Consider the following 17983-nt stretch of genomic DNA (forward strand, 5'->3'; position numbering starts at 1 on the left):
AGACAGCAAGCACCTGCTGCTCTGTAATGATTCAGCCTCTTTCAGCCGCCGCTGTAACACGACAGGATGCTGCTGCTACTGTCACTTCTGCCGCTGCCGCTGTTGTTACAGATTTTGCTTTTGCTCCTTCTACCGCATGACAATTGTTTTCCTCGTCTAAGCAGATACCAGCCTCAGATGCTCAAGGTGAGAGTCTTGCCTTTCGCTCTGGGCTATTGGTTCACTTAATCCGTTCAATTTGTTCGGTGTTTGTGGTTTTCTTTCTCTCATCACCCTCCTTCCCCCTGTTTTGTTTTGTTGTGCTTGCTTTTGGGGAGATGTTTCTTCCCTCCTGCAGAAGAGCTGGAATTGCTTGAGAGGCATTTAAGGAATTATAAAAGTGGCCAGCAAACAGGAGCCCATAATTGCAAAGCTACTCTTGCTTCAGAGGGGCAGAGAGAGCAACAGAGGGCTCGGGAGCAGGGAGGGACAGGGGGGGTCTAATTTTTCCTGTGCGTTACTCCTCTCCCAGTTTGGATGATGTTGCTGAGCTCAGACCTTTTGTTGGCTCCCACTCTGTGATTTTTGCAGAGCGCTGTGACTATTACTACCATCTCTTTTTGTCTGTGTCTCACAGTAATGGACTGTGATAGAGTTAAGGCCTTTTGGAGGTGAGCTGTTTGCGAGCTGATGCTTAAACATGTCTGAAGTAGCTGCCGACACTTTCCCCAGCCCCTCAGCTCAGCTGAGCCCTGACGCATCCCTTGATGGGCTCCCGGCTGAGGACAACATGCCGGGGACCCAAAGAGAGGACAGGAGGGTCCAGGGGATAGCAGGCCTTGCCGCGACCTGCTGTGTGTGCCTGGAGGCAGAGCGACTGAAGGGCTGCCTCAACTCTGAAAAGATCTGCATCGCCCCTATCCTGGCTTGCCTGCTCAGCCTTTGCCTCTGCATTGCTGGCCTCAAGTGGGTCTTTGTGGACAAGATTTTTGAGTATGACTCTCCTACCCACCTTGACCCTGGGAGGATAGGACAAGACCCAAAGAGCGCTGTGGATCCTACAGCTCTGTCTGCCTGGGTGCCTTCGGAGGTATATGCCTCACCCTTCCCCGTACCTAGCCCCAAGAGCAAGGCTGAAGTGACAGTGCAAAGTGACAGCTCGCTCGTGCCCTCTAAGCCATTCCTCCAGCCTTCTCTGTATAACCGCATCCTAGATGTTGGGTTGTTGTCCTCTGCCGCACCTTCGCTGTCACCACCTGCTCTGGAGCCTACCACAGCGTCTCAGGCGCAAGCAACAGAAACCAATCTCCAAACTGCTCCAAAACTTTGTAAGTAGAAGCTATGTGTTTCTTTGTTTTTTGCTTACACACACACACACAAAAAAGGCACTTAACTGTTCTGCAGCTGACCGCAAGCAGGACATGTGGTTGGCATGCAAAGCTTAAATGTGCTAAGATAGGTATAGCATGGGTTACTTTCTGAGGAGAGCACCTAGGGGCCTCTGAACTTAGTTCTGAGGTGTGCATGGCAGTGAAAAGGGCTTCATTTGGGACCTTTGTAAAGTGTCAGTACCACCCTTTTTTCTGCATCCACTTGTAGGGAAGTATGTGATTCACTTCAAGGGTTTATCTGATAGCTATTCCACATGGTCTATCAGCATATTTTTCTTATAAATTTGATTTGCGTCCTGTGCTGGATCTTCCATGTGTGTTCATTCTCTTTGCCTTGCCTGCAGAGCACTTCTGCTACCTCCTTCCTGAAGTCTGTTGCTGGCAAACGTCCCTGTCATCCCCTTGAAACACTCAGGGAGAACAGTGGGAAAGAGCGACAGCATATTTGAAGCAGTTAGAGAATGGGAATTATTATTTTAGCAGTTATCTTGTGATCTTTCCCTTTCTCTTAAAAGCATAGCATACATTTCTCTGCATCTTTCCCCTCCTCTAGTTGCTGATTCTTGTTGAATCTGTTTCTCGACATTGCCTCATTGACTTTTGTGGGGCATTTCAGGAAACATTCTTGCCGATGCAGGAGGGGTCAGTTTCCAAATTAGTGTTTGCTCATGCTTAAATCAAAAAATATCCAGGGTACCTGGATTATTTTCTCAGTAGCAATCATAAAGGATCAAAATACTGCATTGCTGAAGTGTGGTTTCTTTGACATTCGTCGTTTAAACCTATCAAACCCAGAGCAGATCAAGCCAGTGATTCCTGAGCTGTGAAAAATTGTGCAAATCTAGTAAAAGAGAAGGCAGCACACCATTGTGCTGAGATCACAGGGCTGAGGTTTCCTTTGGAAAAGCTGCAGTAATCAGAATGAGCAACTGTGTTCCTTGCAAATTGCCTTGCAGGACCCCATCTAATTTATTCTCCCTCATGCCTTTCCTGTAATGCCGCAGGATGGCCACCTTGCAGGTTGCACATACCGGACCTCAAACTGGAGCCCTGAAGTCACCAGAAGTTCACTACTAAGTTTAGCCCACCAGGACTGGACTCGGTATATATATGTGCCAATGGGATTAGATATAACATTTTGGGCCAACCATCTTGCCAGTGAAAATGAGCATAACTACAGTGATTTCAGTAGAGGTCCTTTCAGCTGAGAGTCAGTCAGTCCTGAACAGCGATTCCAGAACCACTGGAATAAAATTTTAATATTCCTGTAGAAACCCTGCTGGCTTTTGCTTAGATAATAAGTGACAACTAGCCTTCAGATACAAAGTAATTTGTCTGATGGAAACAGTCTAACAGGGAAATATTGCCGTTCAGTTAAGTGACAGGGGACTTTGTGGTAGGTCAGACATTATTTGAATTATTGGGACACTTAACCACCTTTGCAGTTATATAGAACTACACTAAGTGATTAATCTTTTTTTCTGCTGATGCAGAAAATCTTTTTTTGTAGTGCAAATATCATAAGTGACATTAAAGATATGACAACACTTTTTACTTCATAAAGTGACCAGGGACCACCATCCAATCAAAATGGCCTCTTTCATTCAAGAAGGAGAAGCAACCAAAAGCTAATTACGCCAGGACAACCCTCATCCTCTTGACTTTCCATGTGAGGCAAGCCCTTATCAGTAACATGCTAACTTCATCTCTGAAGTAACTGACAGGGAAGATATTCTTTGGACCAGTCACTGATGAAATGCCATTATCTGCATTCAGATCTGCTCACACCTGGGAAATAAATGGTTGCCCAGAAATTAGGTGATTGGGTTGAGTTGGTTTTTTTTTTTCTTACTGCTGCCTTAATTTTCTTAGAAAAATGTGTTTTAAGGCATCATAGACTTCCAGATAGATACAGACTGAAAGGAGAGGGAGAACTGGCAGCAGGTCAAGTTTGGGTTGCTCTGAGGGAGAAGGTTGTGTAGACAGTATTTATTCTAACCGTGGCACGTAATTCTGACTATGGCAAGGGGCTGCAATTCCCTGCACAGAAAAATAAGAAAATATAACTGGAAAAGTACACTGCAGAAGATCTGCCTAAGAATTCAAAGAAGCATGAAAAGAACTTTTTGGAGAGCTCTAAAAGCACTGTCTTGGGGTTTTTGAAACAGCTGCATTTCAAACGCATCGTTGTGTATTATGTAGAGCAAGATTTGTTGGAGAGGTTGACAGATTGCATCAGTGATAACTTTTATTTTATGAATGCCTTTGACAGCTATAAAATTCTCAGAGAGATGACTTGGAAAGTACCATCTGCAAATTGGATTGTCCCTTCTTTTGCCTCTCAGTGTCCTTTTTTTCCATTTCAGGCAGAGTGAGGTAACTTGTTTCCAGAAAGCCCCTTTTGTGCTGATAATTTTTTTTCCAGTGGAGAAATAAAAAAGAACTGACACATCTCATATTCTGTAGCTGATGTATTGTTTCTGAACCAAGCCTTCCGTGAGTTTCCAAATCCTTTTCTCTTCTCCTCTCTTTTCTGTCTTACTCAGCATATTCCACTTAAAGCAGTATCCTTCAAGGTCATAGTCTGCAGAGAGTTAATTGATTCTTCTTTCTCCTGGAGCCTGGGAGAGAAAGCAGAAGAGAGACAATCCTCGTAATTGTGTCTGGTGCATTAGATTCAAGACTGGTCTCTCTCCTATTATTATACTTTGCCCTTTATGAATACAGAAATAATATCTTCCCTTCTGTTTGGTTTGTGTTTTATATTTTGATATCATTTTTCCTTTGCTGAAACAGAAAGGAAAGGTGAATGTTTTAAAGCATTCCCATATTTAGAGAGCGTGTCAATCTTAGCATAATTATGCTGGAGAAGATTTCATTACAAGTGGAATATAATAGTACACACTAACCTACAATCTCCCTCCCTCTGAGAAGACATGCAGATTGTAAAAGTGCTAACACAGTTCAGGAGCTAAATTTTACTTCTTCATTCACCATCACCTTTAAATACAACTCCACCCTTTACCCAGGCTGGTAATAGACGCAGCTCTGTAGTAATGTTAGAACTGTGTTTCTGTAATAACTGTGTCTATACACCTGAAAACTCACCAGTCCCCGCTTTACAGGTATTTGCACTGCCTTCTCTTTCCATTTAAGCAGGTTTCTCCCAAAACCATCTGCCAAGGTCCATGTGGTTTTGCCTTCCTGGAGTGACAGCTCTGTCAAAGGAGTGCAGTGCTCCTGCGTTTTGGCTGTGCCCCAAAGCATAGGTGCCCAAGTCCTTGGCTTTGGGATCACAACTCTCCTGACTTGATGAAGGGCCACGGGGCACACAAGGGGCAGGGCAGGAGACAGACCACAGCACGAGGATTTTGCTGCAGTGGGTTTGCCTGTGAGCAGAGCAAAAGGCCTGGCAGAGAGCAGGGTCCAGAGGATGCACCTCCCCAGGGGCGCATCTGCACTGCCCCTGCATCCTTTCCGCTTTTGGCTTCCCTGGCCAACTCCGGTGCTGTGTGCTGGGTCAGCTACATGCCTCGCGCCACGCTGGTGGCCAGCAGATGACCAACAGGCACCTCTGCGTCTCCCCACCTCTATGCCCACTGAGTGGTACTGACCACAACACAACCACAGGTGGGTGGGTACAGCACCAGACCTATGCATGCCCCTCAGGGGCAGGTAGGGATCCCTCCTACTTCAGAGGTGCCAGAAAACGTGGCAAAGTGGAGAAAAGTGGAGAGAGGGCTGTGTACTGCTGTCAACCACCCTTGACTAGGACTTCTCCCTTCTTGTGTTTCTGGTTTCTGCTGCCACGTCAGGTGTGCTGGGCCAGCATCAGCAAAGGCTGCTGCTTTCTCATTCTCAGTGGAAAAATTGTTAAAAGGGTGCCTCTGAGGACTGGTAGTAGGTGTTTACCTAGGAAACAGTTTCAGTTCCCCTCCAAAATTATCCAGGCACAATGGGTGAATTTCTTTTCTCTTTTTAGGGCTAAGGATGGGAAAAATGGAAAGAAAAGTACCCTGTCCATTGTTTTGGTATCATACTGTAAATATTACTTGCAATTTCTCTCTGCCTCTTTCATCTCCGCTTGTGCTTTCTCAGCTCTGCATTTGATGTCCTTTCTCCTATACACAGTGATTTGTAAAAGTCTGTATTTTACCTCTGTGGCAGGCGGGAGGGAGCCTTTCCCTCCAGTTATAGGTGCTGCAGCCCAGCTGAAGGCTACAACTTAGAGAGTGAGGGTTTCTTCATAGCAGCTTCACATGTTGTTCTTTTTCTTGAAACAGTCCAAGTCTGACCCATGCTCTGCAGTTCAGATGCCCATCACAACACTGCAGGGTTGAGTCCGTGCCTGGCAGCCTCTGAAAGTGTCAAGGTCAGGGATGTCTTGGAGAGCCACAGAGGGCTGTACTCACCGGAGGGGAGAGCAGATGATGCAGCACAGGCTGTATACCAGCCATTTCTACGCTCGCTGTTATTATGCAGGGCAGCACCACAAGGGAGATTACTTTTCCCCCAAAGCTTGAAGATGTAGGAGCAGAGCACCTTAAAGCAGATGTTGCTCCATTTCTGATACAGTATTGATGTTGATTAGCTTCGGACACCTGACTTAAGTGCCTACATTAGGAAGCTAGGCGGCCTTCAGCTTCCTGCTCAGCATAAAGGAAGAGACCTCCCCCAGGCGATTCCCAGCATGATTCTAGCAGGAGTAACTCTCTTTCTTCTACAGGCATACAGGGAGACTAACCTTGCAATTCGGTTTCTAAGTTAAGTGGCTGCTACACAATATGAAGACTCATTTTGAAAGCCGTGACTTTTCTTTGATGTGTCCTGTGAATTAGCAATGTCTTGTCACAGGGAAGTTATAATTAATCACGGTTAAGATACCAGACAAGTTCTGAGCCTAACTCAAGAGTGTAATAAAGAGATGCTGATCTCAGTGGGCCCTGGAGACACAACTGGGCCTCCATTAACAAGCAGCAATAAAGCAAGTGCCACTGTATTGAGCCAGCCAGCCTGTATTTCCCTGAAACACTTACTTCTCTGCTGTCCCAAAGGTCATGGTGGCTTACAGATGTTTATACTTGTGGCAGGAACACTCAAGAGTAAAGCGGGATTGGGACTGGTGGGGTGAGATGCATCAGACGCAGCAATTTTCAGGGAGTTCAGGTCCATTAATCCTGCTGGAGTGATAACTGAGACTTCCTCTCCCCAACCCAGTTAGTCACACTGTCTTTAAAATTCCCTCAACAAGCACAGAGTTTGTTCAGATGAATTTATTGTTTTGTTTATTTTTGTATCTCTACCATCTCCCTTTTTAACATTCATTGCTTGCATAGAAACAGTCTATTTAGCATGCAGAGGACTGAACTGATCAGTCCTGCGTTTCTTTCTCTTGGACAAGCACCCAAATTCATGGCTTTCAAAACTACCTCATGGGTGTGTTTATCCTTTCATACACCATGCATCATATGCAGAACATGGGGGAGAAAAAGCAGCATTTCCTGGAGTATTTTCTCCTAATAACAGCCTGAATTTTTCAGTGCAAAACAGTAGTCTGCACTTATATTTATTTTTAAAAGCTTCATTTTACTTCATAAACTTCACTGAGAATTAGTCATGTATTCATGCTACGTGGAACTACTTTATGGTCTCCCTCCTCATTTTTATATATATGCATATGTGTGTACAGAAAATACAATCAGTATATGGAGTACATTGCCATTGTTTCTTTGTTAAAAATTACATCTTGGACTGTACTGCATCATAAGTTTCTAAGCAAAACTGGTTAATAATTGATGTCATAACAAAACTCGGGGTTTGGATTTCCACTGCAGGGGATTCAAATTATCCTCCTTCAGTATCTATGGTACTTTTAAGTGATATGTTTTATTTTCTATGCATACACTGGAAATAAACACACACAGCAGCCCACCTTAAATTTGCAGTGCCTAACTTTTGGGTGCAGAGAAAACTTGGGGATCTTTCTCAGCATCAAATGAGAAGGCAGAATTTTGGCTTGCTGAAGGCTAGGTAGCAGGTTAATTGTGATGCGGAGCTGGAATGATATAAAAGAGCGTTTTCATCATTTGCAGTCTTGCTAATGGAAATGCAATGGATTTGCTGCAGAAATCCAACTCGGAATCAATAGCAATGCAATGAGGCAGCTGTTTCAGGGAGAGCACATGTGATGCCAATCTACTGCAGACAGTACCTGGGCAAAGACTGTCCTGGATCTCTGTCAGGAACGGGCAGACAGCCCTAGAAGATGCCATGGCAGGTGATGAAAGACTTCTGAACAGAAAAAGCCTGCTTCACCTAGGATGGAGTGGTGTTAGGACAAAAAGCTTTCTCTGACTGAGGGAAAAGAATTGTTTTCTTTGAGGAATTCAGATCTGTTTGGACCCAAAGATGTCTTTTTTGTTACAAGGTACTAAGTTAAGCAAAGACAGGAGTCTTTGTTCTTCAGGTCATGTTCAGGCCACATGAAATCAAGGAAGGACTGCATCACGATGTGTAACTTTGGAGACAGGTAGGCAGTTTTAGACTATTTCCTGCTAAGGGCTTTTGCTGTCTTGTTCCCCAGGCAGACCACGGAGAGGAGCAGGCACTGCCTTTTTGTGGATTGCTTTATAGTAGGCACACTGGCTACCTTTACTATTTATACTGTAGGGAGCCCAGTTTCCTGCAGAGTGAGCACTGTGAATCACATCTTGATCTTTCACGTTAAAATGTTATATGAAGTACCAGACTCAGTAGGAGGTAGACATTAAACTCAAGAGCCTGAGCATGACTGTTGTTTGGCAATTAGAGAGCTCTTGAAAGCAGCAAGGCAGAAATATCTATGCATTATTTTGGGGCAATGTAATGTCTGCTTATTTACACCCTGTTGTGTCTCATCCTGTCTCTCATCCCCCTCCCTCATTCCCAGTAGAGTCTTCGTCACTGAGACAAAAGGAAACGTTTTAGTTGGGGAAAAACGGGCAGGAACAAACCCAGTGGGACATGACTGGCCACCACTCAGGACTGCTCTAAGCTAAACCAGAGACAAGGTCCATCCAGCTCTGGACAAGATCAGTGATATTGTGGCATCCATCTATTACCTTTGCCCCTGTATTTTTTTAGTATGAAAGCCTTATTTTAACATATATCTTCTTGCAGAGTATATTCAGCGTTTTCACATATGCTTTCACTACCCCCTCCCCCACTTTTTTCTTTTTTATATCTATGCTTCATCCTGGAACTTGCTGGCAGTGCATTCTCATAACTCAGACAGCTTTTTATTTTGGCAATGAATATTGCTTCAGTTTTTCAGATGAAAGGAAATCAATACTGGGTTGGTAGTCACATGGCACTGGGGGGAGTATAGGAAGCTATGATCTTAAGCATGATTCGTGACATAGTTCAGTATTTCTGTGGAATTCCTGAAAGAGATTTGAATTTTACAATTTTTAACAGTCAATTAATTCATGTGATTAGACAGATCAAAGGAGAAAAAAAGAGTATCAAGCTCGTTCAAAAGCCTTTCTCATGCAAAAACAGAAAAGACTCTGAGCTCATAAAAGATGACTTGAATCTTCTAAGGTGAAAACTGGAAGCCAGTGTAAAGCTGCTGGAACTGGATCTCAAGACAAGAGACTTATGCTTTTCACTATACTAAATTAATGTGGATAATTAATTTAGTTTTTCAGCTGGAACGAAATGCCTTGAATTTTCACTGGCATAAAGGTTCTCAGGTCTGTAGCCCTGTAAGACATAGCAGAGCACTGGGATGCGCTGGTCCATGACCTACATGACACAGAGTATGTTCCTGACTAAGGTTTCTTCCAGACTGGGGGAGTTGTGGTGTGAAGACCAAGCACGAGACAGAGTCTGCCTTTTCCCTTACTCTAGCTTCTCTTTTAAACAGAACCGTCTACGTTGACTTTGAAAATATGTGTTTGTATTCTAGCCATTCATTCGTTTACACCTTTCTCTCCTAGATTAAAAAGCTCTTCCACGCTATATATTTTCTCTCACAAAGGTGTATATACACTGTAATCAGCTCAGCTTTGAGTAAGCCTTTGTGACAGGACAGGCAGGCTTAGCTCCATAATGCTCCCCATGGAGAATTGTTTTCAGTCCTTGAATTATTTCATCCCCCTTCACACTTTCTTAGTTTTTAGATAAATAGAGCTATAATTTTGATATGATACTTACACATGGGCTAGTCCAAAATCCTGATGAAGGACAACAAAATCTGTTCAGTGCTTTGGTCACTGTTCAGAAGCACTCAATACACATGAAGTAGAACTGGTATCTGTTTAATATTTTAAGCAGTAAATCAGTAATAATGTCTAAGTCAGAGCAGAAGACCCATGTCTCACACATGCAAAGGCCCTCACTGCCCTGCTTCTTGATGCCCAAGGTCACATGCTGCTTCTTACTGGGGGGAACAACAATCCTAAGGGCCAGTCAAGGGAAGAAAAGACAAATATCACCTGGCCTTGGCAATGCTGTGTGGATTTTAGGAGTTTCGGCACCCTTATTCCCCAGCTGCTCTGAAGGATGACCTCAGCGAGGCTTCTTGGGTGAACTTCTTGGCCAGCTGTTCAGGCTCGCCTATTCGCTTGACTTCTGCTCATGCTTTCAAAGATTTCACCCTCTGCACCCTTCTGGCACTTCTCTCATTGTTGGCCCAAGGACCAAGTGAACGGCATCAGTTTGCCCTTCATTCAGTCTTAGCTCCTCAAACATTTATTTCTTTTTTCCAAAAGTGCAAACAGACCCACAGCATGGATTTGTGGGAGAGAAGGATTTTGGTGTTTGTGCATCGCTCCTGTCTACTCAGCTTAAAGACACTTTGCTGATGTGATGGATTCTATTGCATTTCTGTCCTACAGTGAGTCTGCTGTGTGGACTCAGCCTGATAGGGTTGCATGCGGCCCAAGCATCTTTTATGATCACAGGACATGAGGATCACACCAACAAAGTCACAATGGCTAATAATTTCTAGATAGCTCGGATTTTCAAGATATATTTATATTTTCAAGATAGCTTTTCTTGGGCTGTGGGTGTGCTCAGCAGGACAGTTAACAGTATGAAGGCAATACTGCCTTAGCAAGGGAAATGAAGTGTCTCAGGGTGAGAGAGACAACTGTTGGGGAATGGAAGAATGATCATTTCTGTATCTAGTCTGAGCTGGTCAAGGAACAAAAGAGTGAGTGCATTGTTAGGGTTTTAGGAATTAAAGAGCACAGGTTAAGACGGATGACAAAAGGCTTCCAGCTGTGTTGATGCAAGGGCTTTGAGAGGCTTGAACTCATACATGCAAGAGAGGAACATCATTAATTAGCCAGAAAAATGCCAGGAAACTAGGAAGAAGTGGTTATGCCTGCCAAGCACAGGAGAGCAGGGGAGGTCTGATCTTTTCTTGACTGGAAGAAAGCAAGAGGTATATGTTCCCCAGTGCCACGTACCTGCAGTCTGCCTGGGACTTCCAGGAGATCCTGAAGCAGCTTTTTCACCTGCTGAGGGGCTGGATTATGAATGCAATCATCCATGTTTTCAGCTGTGCTGCATTTCTAACAGAACATCTGCAGGGCAGATCCTCTTGCCATCCGGCCCTGCTGAGTACAGGATCCTCACTGACACTGAGATCCAAGAAAGTGCCCATTTCCACCCTGCTTTCCCCAGCCTCCCCAAGGGCTGGAGCCACTCTCCTCTGCCAGTGCAGCAAACACTGCAAAGTGTCCCTCTATCATTGAATTCCCTCCCGTGACTTTGTTCACAAGCCCTCAGTGCACTCCGGCCATTGCCTCATGGAGGTTAGTCAGCCCACCTTACTTTTTGGAGATGTTGATTTAGTGATAGCATTAATAGATTTTGAAGGTTACCAGTAACAATTTTTGCAAACTCCTTCAGCTATGTAATTTTCAGGATGTACGGCTGTGTATATATTCTGTTTGGGAGCAAAGAAAGGTTGTGTTTCGGGATCAAAAAACCAATAAATGCATTAGCACAGAGAGTCTTTGAAGAAAAGTCAGTTAACAGAAAGACACCTCAAAATTCACCTTTTGCTTTGTAAGATGGTGTCTATGCAGTAAAGCCAACAAATACACTGGGTTTTGAACACGTGAAGATCCAAGAACATGGCTAGCAAACTGACTCTCTTGCTAGTTCCAAGCATTTGAATTCACCGTGCTGTAGCTATGAATGGAGATCTCTCAGATAAGTAGCTTTTCAAGCAACCCTGTTATTTTCCTAATTGTTGCTAATCAACTGTTTAGTGTTTGCAGTTTTTCTGTCTCCAAATTTGGAGGAAGAATTAAAAAGACATGTTCTGTAAGCGTATTCAGATAACAGTTACAAGCCCAGGAAGCGTATTTACTCGCTGTGAGTCAGAGGAAGTATCAGTTGCCTCAAACCACTTAGCTGGACAGAAGCTGGCAGGGGAGGGGGCTGAAGACAAAGAAAACAGAAAAATATTCTGATGCTTCCTGAAGAGGAGTGAGATCCAGAGAGCATGGCATGTCAATATGCCAGCATTCAAAGAGGATTTTGTTATCTAGATTGACTTGCCCCTGACAGATATCTAGCAGGTTCCTCAAGTTGCAGAGTAATATGTGGTTATGCTCTGCTTTTGGAGATCATCTGTGATGTCTTCTCAGGCTGTTACTGATACTTTCAGGATGCTAATATACATTAACTTTAACAAATGTGTATACCAGCACTACTGTCTGATGTTAACTTATATTTCATTCATAAATTAATTTTCATACATTATTCTGTTTTACAAATGGTGATGGCATAATGACAAAAATATTCCTGATAATTAATCCAAAATTATGACTTAGCAAAAACACTGACAAAGTTTTCAAAAAACACAGCTTGCAAATGTTGTTCAAGTCATGTAAATACTGCCCCTGCAGAGGGAAACTTAAAAATGCCAGTCAGTAGAGAAATATCAGACCAATAACTTGACCGTGACTTTTGTGTAATGACAGGTCATATAAGAGAAAACTTGGGGTGTTCAGGTCTGGCAAGGAAACACTGCATCATGTGAGAGTGAGCTGAAAATAGATTATTCAAGATAGAAATTAACCACATTTTTTTTAAAGAATAAGCCTGTTCAACTGCTGGAATTTTTACTTTGGGGGTTAACTGACCTCCACCAACCACATGGGAAGAATGCATGTCCTAACCAGTAATGTCATCAATTGCACCATGGTAACTTGCTACCCCAAGGTGATTCATATTCCAATCTCATCAAGAGAAAAAGCTTTAGCAAATTCAAACCCCACCATCTAGTGAGGTTGGGTGAATGCAGTTTTCTTCATGTTTACAATAATTACTTGAAACAACTCTTTACCTATGTGCTGCCCCTAGTTTTCACTGAAAACCAACAGGCAGTTCAGCTACACTGGCCTTTCTTTTACCTTGTGGTGAGTTCAGGATTGAAAATGCTCTCTACCTTTCCAGTTGCAGCTTGATCTTTCTGTGCTTGTACGTAAAAACAGAAGAAACTTTGGAATGATCATTTGAAATCTTGGAATGACCATTTGAAATCTGACACCAATTCTGCTTTAAATTCTACTAATTTAACAAGCATTATGTTCCATTCTTGTGGGCAGCCCATACAGTGAATATTCATAAAGCATAAGAAGACTATGTAGCAGAAGGACCACAAATCTAGAGATATCTGTAAAACTATGAGAGCTTCTGGGGATATTCACTTGCTAACAGACCTTTTAAAGTTGTCAATTTGTGACTTCCCATGTGTGATCTCAACCTCACTCTTTCCTGTGCTTCATTTTCTCGCCCTGTTAGTGATCTGCCCTTTTCATTGCTTGAGAAGCCTTCAAGCTCTTGCTGCTTGGCATTCTCAGCAGACCAGGACCCAGAAGCTGCTCCTGAAGGCAGCTTGTGTTTTGAATTATGCATAAGTCCATCACAGAGGGGCTGGACTTCATGGCTCCTTTCTGGGGGTGGTGATGTAAGGGAGTCTAGGTAATATAGTGACACTTTTCATTTTTCATGTCCTAGTTCAGTTAAGAGCAACCCTTGAATTGTGTCATTTTTCTCCCAAGTGACTGTTTAATCACCTGAGAGAGTACCAGCCAGAGTTTTGTGGTAAGATTGATTATACTTCCAACAAAGTGCTTCCTTCAGCTGAGCGCCGGGAAGTAGCCAGTTTAGCAGCTAATGGGCTTCAGTCTGAAGGGAAAATGGTGACTGTGATTGAAATGCCACTGCGGTGCATGCCAGCCCTTTGGGCTGTGCGCTGAACAGTACTGAGATCCTGGGGAGGTTGTTCAGGTTTCAAGATGGGGGGAGATATTCCTGCGCTGAACCACACAAAGCTGTGCAGTGGGGGGCGCTTCACCTTCTCCTTTGAAAGTGTCAGCGGGGCAGGTGCGTGCATATCCGGACCTGCAAGTACAGAAGGATGTTGCTGCAGACCTAACAACGATTTTGTTCGCACTGTTAACCTGCATTGCCATAGGGCTGGCGCTGTGAGGTTTGCAATAATCACTGCTGGCATCAGCAAAGCGCACTGCAGGACCAGCTAAGACTCGTTTGCATGGCATGAGACAAAGAGAACCATAACAGAATGATCTTCCGCTAACACCCCCCAACACACTTTTGACAGCAGCCTGCACTCATATCCATTCCAAGCCTGGGAGAGAACTAGGAAATACGTTCACCAGCCCCATTTTACAGAGCATGAGTCAGTAATAGCATCGTAGGTGACAGTTTACAAATGTTTTGCTTTGCTTGGGTGAATTCACAATCTCTGAGTGCCAACAGCTCCTCTTACAGAGGCCTCTGTGATTCACCTGGTATCACAGAGGAAACCCGTGCAAGCACCAAGAATGAAGCCCCACAGCCTGAGAGGCAGCTGTCCTCTCTTTAAAGGGTAGCACATGCTAATGAAAATCCAGGAAGAAAGGGGAGAAAAGTCACAAATAAAGGGTACTAAGTATGGTTGCTTAAAGACATGATGAAGCAAAAATCATTCTAGAATCCTTCATGTCCAGAGGTGTTTCTTTTTTCAGTTTGTGACAAGAAATATTGTTTAAAATACATAGGAAAACAATATGCCTTTACTGTTAAAAGACATTCCTTTCTTGCATTTATCACTAAAAATGGATGAAATAAATGTAAACAAAATCAGATCCTGACATTTCAAGTTAGGCTGTTTTTCTGTCATTGCTTCATTGAGTGTAATAGACTGTTAGCTAACAGCTTCCTTCAGGGGGGGGAAAGAAAAAAAAGCAATGTTGCACTTCATTGACATTTGACAATTGACAATTTAGCCAAAGTCTGGGGATCACATTTCCCAAAGTTGAGAGCTTTGAATGTCGAAGACTTGTTGTTCACCCTTTGGCTGAACCTCAACCAGCTGCAGGGCCTATTTGTTTGTTTGTGTTTGTTTCTGGTTTTGTTTTCTTTTGTTTGTTTGTTTTTAATAGAGATTGCTTGCTTTCCAAATCTTTGCTAGTTTCAGTTTTTGTGCATAAGTATGCAAAATCAGCTGGTTGTTCTGAACACTATCTGCTCCCATTGCTATTTTTTCACTGTCCAGTGTATAGCATGGGTTCAGACCTCAGTTCCTCAGCCACTCATTAAATTTAGCAGCCTTGACTTGCTTAAAGCAAGGTTGCAGGAATGACCTTTGCACCATCACCTCCTATGTCTCTGGCCAGGGCCTTTCTCCCAGGGCAGCAGTAACGGCATGGCTCTCCTGCTTGGGCTGGGGGAGGAAGGAGCCTTTGCTCTGCTGGATGGAGGAGCACGGCAGTGGGAGGAAGAGGAGCTTTGAAGGGCCTGCTGCCCCATAGATGTGGTGGTGGTAGGGTGCCAGCCCTGCGGCCAGGAGGGAGGGCAGTCCCCACAGTGCTGCTTGGGCAAGGTGCAGGCATCTGACATCTACTCAGTGCTGGGATGGCTCCAGAGCGCTGGGCAAAAAGGCAGACCCTTTAGGTAGGAGAAGAAGGGACATAAGCACTCTCTGAACTCCCATGGGGGACTCATCGGTCTGAGTGCAATATCTTTGGCAGAAACACCCCTCCTTGCTGGTCAGCCCTGTCCAGAAAGATTTTTTAGCTTTGCCCTTCACTATTGTCATTACTGTAATAAATTGAAGATAATTACTTGGCTTGAAACAGCTCTGCCTTCTGCTGTGTAGGTGGGGAAATGATGCCAGGAACAAGCCTTTCTTCTCCTGCCAGTTTGCTTTTCTCTGCAGCAGGGATACTATACATACCAGTTCTGTATAGCTGCTGCTGTTAGCAAAAAGCAACCTAAGCACTGCCTCAGCTAGAAATGCAAGATTGATTACATTAGATGTGCTTTATTCTCAGTGTCCTGCATGAAATCAGCTCCTGAATAGGTTAATGCCATTGCTTCAGAGTGGAAAATGCCAATGTTAATACAGGGTTTGTTACAGATAGACAGCTTGGTACAGAGCACAAATGCATGGGATTGGGTCACTGCCAGACTTGTGTATGAGGAGGGAGGTCAAATGAAGGTTTGCATGTGATGATATCTTCTATACCAAACTCAGCATGTGACCAGTTGCTGGAACACACCAGGGAGCCATATCCTCTTTACATGACTTCAGCTCTGCTATGATGGCATTTACAGAAGACTCAAATATGTTTTCAGCCATGGCCCAAATTATTCTGCTGCTTCACGGTGAGGGCAGGACACCATGACAACACTTTAAACCCCACTTTAAAATGAAACAAGTCTTCTGGAAAGTGTCTAGTTTGAAACCGCAGGGAAATTACTGGAAGCAGAGTCGAGCACATGATGCCTATTGCAGGGGCAAGAGCCTCTGCATTGTCCTTGTGCACTGTAACAGGAAGGGATCCTACCTCTTTTTTGGGACAACGCACAATATCCAAAAGGCAGCAGCCATCTGCTGCCTCGCAGTCCAGGCCCTCTGCTCCACTGGCCCAGCATCAGTGGTGGTGGAGATGTTAAGGGATTTTAGCATGACTCTAGAACTCAGAGATCAAGTTCTGCTTTGCCCTTGCTCTGTGATGCTCTTCTCCAGTGGTCCACTGGGCAGAGAGTCTTAACAGCTGTATAAAGCCAGCATACAGCCTCGGTGAGACTGCAGTTCTTGGCTCTCAGGGGATGGATGTGCAAATGAATGGACAAGTGACTTTTCCATCCATCTTATCTCCAAGAGCCCAGCCTTAGAGTTCAGATTCTGTGTGTTCTTGTGATCAGTGTAGCCTCCCACTTATAAATGCCATGGCTGGCATGAGGCTACTTACAGTGAAAATGGAGATTTGCACAGAGCTGGAGTGAAATGTATGGTTCAGAAGGGTGAGAGGCGGAGAGAATGCTGCTGGTCCGTGATCTGTCCCTAAGCAGTGCTGCACAGAGCCTCACATCATGCTCCCATGTCCTCAGCCCCCATGTGCTACATAGCATCTCGTTCATGGCACCCCTTTGCTGTTAACCCGTCTTCCAGAGCAGACGTTGCTAGTGGGAAATAGTAGATTCACATGGTAACCTGGAGATGCTTGAACAGCAGATGACATGCTGCCCCATAGGTGAAAACTGGTGCTAGGGTACCAGTACAGGGCTGTACGCTTGGTTGACTGCTGTTCAGGACCACAGGCTGTGAGGAGGTCCTAATCCTTCTTCGGAGTCTGACCATGCCAACATAGTTAAATTCTCTGGGTCAGGATGTGATCATTCTGTTCACTTTTTACATGTTTTTCTGGCCTTCGCATCATCTCAGGTCACAACCTATATCTATCCTGTACCCCAAGCACTTTTAGGTAAATGTAAGAGGAGTAGTGAACTGTAAGGCAGGGTAACAGCAGCTTGGAGACTTCTCAATGTCTTGGGCAAGGTTGCGTATTTTGTGGAGTGCTGCAGTCCACAAGGCATGAGGCAAAATGCTGCACACCTTTTATACACCAAACAATAAAGAATCATTTGGCTTACAAACTACGACCAGCCAAAGTGATGCTCTGCCATGTGACACATCTGTTTTGCATTCAGATCGGGCAGAAAGGAAACACACTGTAGGCTATTTTTAACATTTCACATGAAGTGGTGGTTATGACAGTAGGCTGACCTGTCAAAATGAGTCAAAATCAGCACAGAGGAAACATACCTATTTTTTAATAGCTACTTTTACAGTACAGTGCATGTGTGAGTTAGTGCCTGTTTAATAAAGCTGTAGTTTTAGGCCCGACTGCTACGCTTTTACCAAACACTCTGGAACATCCAAGCACCTGTTTTCATTTACTTTGTTGGGATGATCTCTGGGACTAGTGTGGACTTTTACAGGTATTAAATCTCAATATCTGGAAGATAATTGAGAAACTTGGGTTCAGGATGTTGTGGGTGGTGGCCTATATGATATGGCCCAGTCCTTTCATCCTTCCTTAGAGATTTGACAACCCAAACCCAAAACCATCTGTAGTAAACAAGGTTTATTATCCTATTGCTGTCTATATTCGTGATAAACTGTCTGTCTTTCAACTACCCCATCTACTTTGTATTTCCAAGGCACTTTTTTTAAGAGGTCCCTTGCATCTTGAAACATTTCAGTGGTGTATTGTTTCCTAATCGCAATGTCTTATTTCATGTCCCCGTTATCTGAC

General features: G+C 44.0%; 1 protein-coding gene across 4 annotated transcripts in view; it reads left to right on the forward strand.

Annotated features, from left to right (window-relative positions):
* The window catches only part of NRG1 (neuregulin 1), a gene marked incomplete at its 5' end in the record, with an annotated part of 184635 nt that overhangs the window by 79830 nt on the left and 86822 nt on the right, over positions 1-17983 (forward strand). For 2 of the 4 annotated variants that reach the window (XM_082497198.1, XM_082497199.1), the window contains one exon: positions 680-1307. The exons of the other annotated variants lie outside the window; for them this stretch is intronic. In XM_082497198.1, the coding sequence (XP_082353324.1) occupies positions 680-1307 (628 nt within the window). Of the gene's footprint in view, positions 1-679; positions 1308-17983 lie in introns of those variants that run through there. 4 annotated transcript variants of the gene reach the window in all.

This window comes from Vanellus vanellus (assembly GCF_965231255.1).
Source record: "Vanellus vanellus genome assembly, chromosome: Z".
Taxonomy (NCBI): domain Eukaryota; kingdom Metazoa; phylum Chordata; class Aves; order Charadriiformes; family Charadriidae; genus Vanellus; species Vanellus vanellus.